Source organism: Triticum dicoccoides, chromosome 6B (genome assembly GCF_002162155.2).
Source record: "Triticum dicoccoides isolate Atlit2015 ecotype Zavitan chromosome 6B, WEW_v2.0, whole genome shotgun sequence".
In the NCBI taxonomy this organism is placed as follows: Eukaryota; Viridiplantae; Streptophyta; class Magnoliopsida; order Poales; family Poaceae; genus Triticum; species Triticum dicoccoides.
The window spans coordinates 660164866-660173759 of NC_041391.1; the positions used below are offsets into that span (position 1 = coordinate 660164866).

Genomic DNA, 8894 nt, shown 5'->3' on the forward strand with positions numbered 1-8894 from the left:
CATAGCCTTATTGGCTAAATGGTTTTGGAAAATGGAAACAGAGGAGGGGATGTGGCAAGATGTCCTGAAAGAAAAATATGGGAAGAATGAATGTCTAGCTTTGGTAGAGAAAAAACCTGGAGACTCCCAGTTCTGGACTAGTCTTCTGAACATCAAGAATATCTTCTACAAATTTGTGAAGAAAGTGCCTGGGGGGGGGGGAGAACATTAGGTTTTGGGAGGATACTTGGGTGGATGACAAACCCCTAAAAGATGCCTACCCTAGATTATATGGCATCTGCTTTGATCATAAAATTACTGTGTATGAGGCCATCCAAAAAGGATGGAAAAGTTTTAAATTTAGAAGAACTTTGCATGGAGAAACTTTAGGGTTGTGGAATGCTTTGAAAAGTAGATGTGAAACAATTAAAATGAATGGAGGAAATGATAAGATTGAATGGACCCTCACTGCTGATAAAAGATTTTCTGTTAAATCTTTATACAAGGAATTGATCACATCAGGGGTGAAATTTCCACAGAAATATTTGTGGAAAATCAAAGTTCCTGCTAAAATAAAAGTCTTCTTGTGGCTAGTGAATAAAAAGAGCATTTTGACTAGGGATGTTTTACTCAAAAAAGGATGGAAAGGAGGGAAAGAATGTGTGTTTTGTGGACAAGATGAATCAATTGATCATTTGTTGTTCACATGCTCTGCGGCCTCTCTGCTTTGGAGTTTGGTCCGATGCGTTTGTGGTCTGAAGTCCAGTCCGTTAAGTGTCAAAGATTGTTTTGGGGGGTGGATTAATAAATTCAATAAAGAAGACAAGAAAATGGTGATGATAGGGGTTTCTGCTTTATTATGGGCAATTTGGAAATGTAGAAATGCAATTGTCTTTGAGAGAAAAAGGATTAATGATCCTTTCCAGATAATCAAACTAATGGTTCGATGGTTGCTTGATTGGTCCATTTTGCAGACAAAGGAGCCACCAAAAAAAATGCTGGAACTGGGGGCAAGAGTTCTAGAACAGGCAGCAAGTGAGGTGTACACAGCTGGGCAGGGATGGCGAATCAATGTGGCGAGGCTCCCCTGGATGATGGCTGCAACTCCTTCATCTTCTGCTGCTGTTCCAAGTCCTTTTGTGCCTGCTAGTCACTAGTTGTTAAGTCTATGACTCTGTTTAGTTGTGTTGATGGACCTTCTTTATGCTGGGCCTGTGTTGGTCCTTTTGGCCAGTTCTCATTCGTCTTAGAACCTGTTTCTGTTTTCTGCTACTCGTCCTTTGAACTTTGTAAGATTGGTTTTCAGTAATGAAAATTGAAAGGGGAAAACCCTTCTTTGATCAAAAAAAGTACAACTCAACCTATTAAATTTTTTTTTGACAACTCAAACTAGTATCATTGATTTGGAACACCAACCCACCAGCAGACCACCCCTACCCCGACCGTGCTATGCGCAGGCACCTTGAAATCTTCCTGTACCCGCACACTAGAAAAAATACAAAATCAATGTGTAGTGCGCTGCCCGATCTTCTCCAGTTCTCCACGCCACCACCCGTTTCCCACGCCGCACAGAAAAACGGGGTCAATCTCCACATCGCTCGCTATCTTCTCGATCGCCATCGGTGGCGGCGGTACCACACACCTCCCACAAAACTAACGCAGCTCCTTCTCCTTCCCCTCTCGTGCGGCGCGCTCGCGGGGCCGACATGTCCTCGGCGGCGCCGCTGCTCGAGCCCGCCGGCGGCAAGGGCGGCGAGGCGAAGAGGCCCTGCGGCTGCCCGCCGGCGTGGCTGCGCCGCCTGATCGACACGGAGGAGGCGTGGGCGCAGCTGCAGTTCGCGGTGCCCATGGTCCTCACCAACATGTCCTACTACGGCATCCCGCTGGTGTCCGTCATGTTCTCCGGCCACCTCGGCGACGTCCACCTCGCCGGCGCCACGCTCGGCAACTCCTGGGCCACCGTCACCGGCTACGCCTTCGTGGTACGTACTACTGCATGCTGCTACCAAACGCTCTTGATTTAATTTGTCCAAGTTCGATTAGATCGATCGCCTGCGTAGTTCTGCCCAAATTTTGACACGGAGACTGCGACGCGTTTGCCATATGAAAGCTACCTGAAAATGCATTTCGGTCAGAGGATTTCAAAAGCTCCGAGGCGAGAATGGGGACACAGCAATGGACGGCGGCGAGGCGAGGGGTGAAGCCATGAATGACACGGAGTTGAGACCAGTGAGGGGAAGGCCGGGGCTTAACCGTTGGGGGTGTAGGGTGGACTGCCGGCGCCAGGAAAGGAGGCCGGTGGAGGGACGAGGGAGGGGGCGAAGCACCGCCGGCCGGTGGTGGCAGCAGCAGGAGGTTTGGTGGGGGCTGCATCGGAGATGGGAGCGGTGGAAACGAAAGAGGGCTAGATCAGGAGGAAGATGACACGGAGCCGTTGGATGAATATAATTGGACGTCCACACGAAATCAAGTTGCACTGAATTGTTTTCTAGGCGGAGAGAGAGAAGAGCGTGGACTTGATGAGGTGACATCTTTAAAGATAGATATAGATATTACTCGCAGAAAAAGATATATAGATATTATGTGTATTATTTAACGTGGCACTAGCCCTAGCCGGAGTGATCAGATGAGATATCAACGCTCGTGCTAGATGGCGTGTTGACCTTACGTACGGTACCATATCATTTTAGCTCCACGCTCTCATTCCATTGATTAATTTCATATTAGCAAGCTGTTATAAGGATATAGTACTAGCTAGAGTACAAGTAATGAGTACACCAAATATATCCGCATGAACATTTATATCTATACTAATACTTAATATAAAAAGACTCGGCCAGATCCAATTAATCTCGGTCATCAAATCATGCCAATCCAACAACCTAAACTATTTTAATGTCGAGCGCTCAACACGTTTAGCGTGTAGTTAATTTCATGCTAAATATAATGCTAATCACACAATAACACGCAAATAATATCCTACTTAATATCCGCATGTATTTAATATATTTTTAAATTAATGTGCATTGCATGTACACATTGACTAGTTGGAATAATCAATAGGGGGTTTGCTGGGGAAATGAAACAATTGATCGGCCATCATCTCTCCAAGTCCCAATCCACCCAACCCAAAACCAGAAAACGCACATGATGCCAACGTACGTTTTCTTCTTGGCCCAGGAGGCGCTAGCTATTTGCAAAAACTGTAGCCGTCGCATTGAAATCGTGTAGCTCAGCTGCCAACAAGAAACTGACACGAGGAGTTACGTCGTCTGCGTGGCCCTGGCCCGCAGAGGAAGAAGAGTTATACAGTATTGCCTGTGGCTGCCGGGCATCGCTGGACTGACACGAACGTCGGTACGACTGTATTCTGTTTCTGTGGGAGTCGATCGACGACGTGTCGTGTCTGCATGACTGCCGTGGCTCGGCTCGGCTGGTCCTCACGTACGCCACCCGGTCCGGGCTGCATGAATGCGTGCATGGGCGACGTGTCTGCATATACTCCTACATGCGTCGACTAGGGGATCGAACGAGGTCAAATAAATTCCGAGAAGTGGTAAACATATATACACAGGGGAGGCCAAGTCTTCAGTCTTGAGCTAGGAAGGAAGAGGTCGTCTCGATCTGGTCCAAGCACGAATATCTCCGTGGGGGATGGCAACGGAGTTGTCAAGCAATCGGTCTACCAGTCTCACGACTCACGAGTCTCGATCCACCCACCCTTCTTGCGCTTGATGCGCTTAACCACTACTTTTGTCTAATTCGATGCCGTGCTGCAAGTAAAGTAACCGATCAACTCCTGCTGGGTGACATGGTCAATGACGTAAATTAGCCAAGTCTCTCCATAGTCGGGATCCAGGACTTTTCAGTACATGTGCGGCCACGAGTCCGTCGAATCATTGCCGCTGCATCTACCAATAGTGTGTGTGTGTGTGTGTGTGTGTGTGTGTGTGTGTGTGTGTTTTGCTGTAAATAATGTGGTTTTATAGACCCGCATTTTTTTTAGTTTTCTAAACATGTTCTCTAGAAACCGTGGATTTTCGTTTTGAGAGGTACGTACGTACTTCCCTCTGTCCGGATTATAGGGCGCTTCTAAACTTTTTCTTAAAAAACGAGGGCAAAAGCTTAGTACCACTTTTGATTGATTATTAAGAAGAGAGTTATAAGAGGACACGTCCTCGCCTTCTTTTCCAATTTTAGCAACAATGATAAGCAGCACCGAGAAATGGTTGAGGAAGACATACACATTTCTTTTGTTCAAATTAAATCTCTCATGAGAAGGGCGGGTGGCCATGGCTTTACTCTGGCCGCCCGATGGGTGAGAGTGACTGCGAACCACCACTTTGAGACGGAGCTGTAGTTGGCCCGATTCTCAGCATTCAAAAAGTTGAGGCCAAGCCAATCTCGAAACATCTTCTCAATGTGGATGGAACGACGGCACATGAACATAATGTGGGTGGTAGTCTCCGGCTCCCTCCTACAAAACCGACAAAAACCTACAATTTGGCCACCCTTTTTTTTGGAGGTGATCTGCGGTCCAAACTCGCTCCGTCCTGATTTGTTGTGCCTGCGGGTGAATGTGTGTCAGTAATGTTGCTTGGGACCATGGTTCGGCCGCACCTATACTCGGTGCGGTACATCATATTTGGGAATTTAAGCCTAATGTCTATTATATTTTATGGCAAGAATCATCAACCGCGGTTTTACAGCCCTAGTGTTGCTAATAAACCTACTGCATGGCAAGTGCCATAGGAAATAAAATAGAAACTTTGCATCGGTGCATGTATTAGATTTCTCACTGTTCAACATTTTGTATTGCCTTGTTATCCGCAACATCATTGTTATTCTTTTTACATGTCTGTACATCAACATGGTTATTTGGGTCATCTATATCTTTTGAGTAATTTCTTGAAAAATAAAATCATAGCAACAACAGGATAGAGATAGTTATGTGAAAGCACGTGAAGTCTTTATTTTTTTTGAGAGCACAAGAGTTTTTTCTTCTAAGAACACAAAAGTATCCTTTTTGCATGAAAAAATAACATGAACACACATACAAACATCGATGTACCATGCGTGCACTGTAGTTATTCTATAAATAAATATCCAAAAATATACTAATTGGTTTATTTGCACGGGACAACCATGAGGGGAATCAACATTGGGGCACTGCTTGGGCCCACGTAGATTTCGAAAAGAAATGACATAGCCATGGTCCCCATACTGTTCTAGAATTAGCTTAATCTTTGAAGTTTGAGTGATAAACTGGCTCGTATCCCCATGAAAAGTATTAATCGGATGGCACCGAGCGTGGCTGTAGGTGGACCATGGTCCAGAATCACACCTCTCAATGTGTGTTGGGTTTGTGTGTGGGCGCCAGTGTGTGTACATGCACGTGTGTTCTAGTGTGTGCCAGTGCGAGTGGGTGTACATGCACTATGTGTGTGTGCTAAGAGTGTGTGTGTGTGTGTGTGTGGCATGTTGGTGTACAGGTGCATGCATCTGTATATGTGCTTGTGGATGCACGCGTGAGAGTGATATTGAGGCAACGCCACCGACAAGACATGCAATTCATCTTTGAGTGTGCCGAGAGATGATTAATCTCCACATTCTTATTATGTTATTTGAACGTTGAGTACGACGTTAGATTTATAAATGCAAGTTCCATACAATGTGTGTGCAAATCATATTTTTGTTCGAAAGTTACACTACTATAAAGTTCTTCTTCCATATTACGAAACAGTGCCGAGAAAGAAAAAAGGTAACCGCAGGCATCATACATCTGTTTATAAGCGAGTCACAACATAATTTATCTTGCAAGTTGTGTGTTTATTTCGAACCCTCTCCCCCGTTCTTGGACGTTCAAATTAATTTGTTCTACAAGCATGCATGGATACTACCTAGTCAATTACTCTTTATGCATGCATACTGCAATTTCAATCAAGTGAATGCTCATATACGTTAACTAACACTAGTGAATAAGGGAGATCATTCACCTACTTAATTAACTTTTGTGGAGAAGGTAGATACATGCTGTACTTGACGACGAAAAACTTGTGCAACTGCATATGTAAATAGAGAAAAATAAAACTAGAGTAAAAGATAAAAACTAGAGTAAAACATGGTCAAAAAAGTGGCTTACATCAAAAAGAAATCCATGTGTGACTTACGAATGGATGGACCCAATGAGTCCATAACTTATTCTGCAGTTGAACATCGTCGCATTGCATCCTAACTCCCAAAGTTGTTGGACATTTCAGACCGGCATGAGCGGCGCCCTGGAGACGCTATGCGGGCAGGCCTACGGCGCTCAACTGTACCGCATGCTAGGACTATACCTGCAGTCGTCACTCATCATGTCGGCGGTGGTGTCCATGGTCATCGCCGTCCTGTGGCTGTTCACGGAGCCGCTGCTTCTATGCCTGCGTCAAGAACCCGAGGTGTCCCGCGCCGCCGCGGTGTTCATTCGGTACCAGATCCCCGGTCTGTTCGCCTTTTCCTTCCTGCAGTGCCTTATACGGTACCTGCAGACACAGTCCATCGTCCTGCCGCTCGTCGTCTGCTCCGTGGTGCCATTCATGCTCCACATCGCGCTGAACCACCTTCTGGTGAACGTTCTCGGCTTCGGCCTCGTCGGCGCGTCCGCCGCCATCTCCATCACCCTATGGTTCTCCTGCATGATGCTGCTTGGGTACGTGATGCGGTCCAAGGAGTTTAGCGAGACGTGGAAGGGTTTCTCCACCGACGCGTTCAACTACGTGATGCCGACGATCAAACTCGCTACGCCCTCCGCCATCATGGTTTGGTCGGTACATACACAGTACCTTCGTCCCAAATTACTTATCTTAGAGTTGTCTAGATACGGATGTATTACTTCCCATTATTGATTTTGAGTTTCTTGGGTGCGTGCAGCTTGGAGTACTGGGCGTTTGAGCTTCTGGTTCTTATCGCGGGCTTGCTACCGAATTCCACGGTGAGCACGTCGTTGATCGCCATGTGGTACGTTTATTCTTGAATACTGTCAGTCCGATGGAGCTTCAGAAGCATTATATTGTTCCATCATGTTGACTTCTTCAACTTGTAAATGCAGCTCAAGCACGGAGGCGATTGCCTACATGATCACCTACGGATTCAGTGCCGCTGTGAGGTATGTATGGTCTTAACTTCTTTCTTTGTCGCTGTAAGCACGATGACCTGTTATTTCATTGTTTGCACATTTTGCAGCACCCGGGTGTCGAATGAGATCGGAGCCGGGAACGTGGATATGGCGAAGAATGCGGTCGCAGTGACGCTCAAGCTGTCAATATTCCTCGCCTTCTCCTTCATCCTGCTGCTGGGCTTCGGCCATGGCCTTTGGGCGAGACTCTTCAGCGGGAGCGAGGTGATTGTGGCAGAATTCGCGGCCATCACCCCGCTCCTGATGATCTCCATCGTGCTCGACTCCGCGCAGGGCGTACTGTCAGGTGAGAAAGATCCATCCGCTACCTACTAAACCAACCTTCAAGAATCACTTACCTGCACCGAACACATAGTTTCATATCACGGACACGAAATCATAGACTGGAATGCCGCTGCTAGTGCTAAACATTTCCACAAATTGACAAATAAAATGGCTTGCATGTAACAGGGGTGGCGAGGGGCTGCGGATGGCAGCACCTGGCGGCGATGACCAACCTTGTGGCGTTCTACTTCATCGGCATGCCGTTGGCCATGCTCTTCGCCTTCAAGCTCAACTTCTACACCACGGTAATTAATTACCCTATTAAGAGCTCTCGCCCTTGCCATTGCGGAATGTGGGACAGCAAGCAGCTCAAACTCCACTCTGAAATATAAGTAATTAATGAGCTGGAGCACTCAACAGACCATGTACTTTATTTACAGGGTTTATGGTCGGGTCTGATCTGCGGGCTGACTTGCCAGACCAGCACGCTGGTGGTGATCACCGCCCGCACGAAATGGTCCAAGATCGTGGATGCGATGCAGCAAGAGAAGGCCAACTACATCGCTTGATCGATAAATATCGTTCATGGCTTGCACCTGTAGCTGTATAGGGGTTTTTGTGAGATGGCTAGGGCGTACGATGCTTGAAGAGAAATGTGTAGTGCCAAAAAAAAAAAACATTCTACATTATGGGACGGATGGAGTAGCTTTTTGACCGTGTATGTTCAGGGAATATATGTCGAGAAACAGATGGAACCTGTAATGGCAATTAACCAAAGAGTACAGGAGAAACCTACATACCGGGACGTGGATGTTCCATCCTCCCAACCGAACCCATGGATGTTCATATTTTCAAGGGCGCAAATATATCAAGGACGTCAATGCGAAGTTGTTAGAGCAACTCTAGCAGACCCCGCAAAAGGCCCCAACCCGCCAAATAACCGTCAAAATGCGGGACGGCACGGAAAATCCCGCCCGAACAGACCCCGCAAACGCGGCCGGCCCGCAAAAAGTTTTGAGGGGCGCGGCAACAACTCGGCCCCAACCCGCGTATTCGCGGGTTTCCGCCTCGCCCATGCGGTGCCCCATATCGCAGTGAAGCATTTGGCGGGAGGGACATTTCAGCCCGCGCCCCTTTCCCCACCTCCTTCCGCCGCCGCCCGCCACAGCTTCCGCCCGTCCGCCGCCACCGATTCCGGCCAAATCAGCCGGCGGAATCGCACCGGCAGGGCCTTTTGCACCCTTCACCACCGCTAGGCCTCACCGCCCGCGCGGATCCGGCTAGAAGAGCCGCCCCTCATCGCTGTCGCCGCCGGGGATCGACCGCCCTCAAGACGCACCTCGTCGCCGCCGGTTAGTGTTATTTTGCTTCGTGTCGATGGAATTTGAGCCCGGTTGGTTGACGCGGCGTGTGCTCCTCGTTCATGTAGATGGAATTGATCCCGTGCGAGAAATTTCTCCTCTCCGATTTGTCT

The 8894-nt window shown here is 47.6% G+C and overlaps 1 protein-coding gene across 1 annotated transcript; it reads left to right on the forward strand.

The window, feature by feature from the left end:
• The first annotated feature begins 1495 nt into the window (after window positions 1-1495).
• Window positions 1496-8252, forward strand: LOC119323893 (protein DETOXIFICATION 19-like). The gene is made up of 7 exons (XM_037597612.1): window positions 1496-1961; window positions 6240-6784; window positions 6892-6978; window positions 7070-7126; window positions 7204-7442; window positions 7607-7725; window positions 7861-8252. Exons 1-7 carry the CDS (start codon window positions 1686-1688, stop codon window positions 7987-7989), a joined length of 1452 nt encoding a protein of 483 aa, XP_037453509.1. The 5' UTR covers window positions 1496-1685; the 3' UTR covers window positions 7990-8252.
• Window positions 8253-8894: the final 642 nt, after the last annotated feature.

Coding starts and splice junctions, on each gene's coding strand:
- LOC119323893 (XM_037597612.1), top strand. CDS start 1,686: ATGTCCTCGGCGGCGCCGCTGCTCGAGCCCGCCGGCGGCAAGGGCGGC. Junction 1,962..6,239: donor TCACCGGCTACGCCTTCGTG/GTACGTACTACT, acceptor TGGACATTTCAG/ACCGGCATGAGCGGCGCCCT. Junction 7,127..7,203: donor GGATTCAGTGCCGCTGTGAG/GTATGTATGGTC, acceptor CACATTTTGCAG/CACCCGGGTGTCGAATGAGA.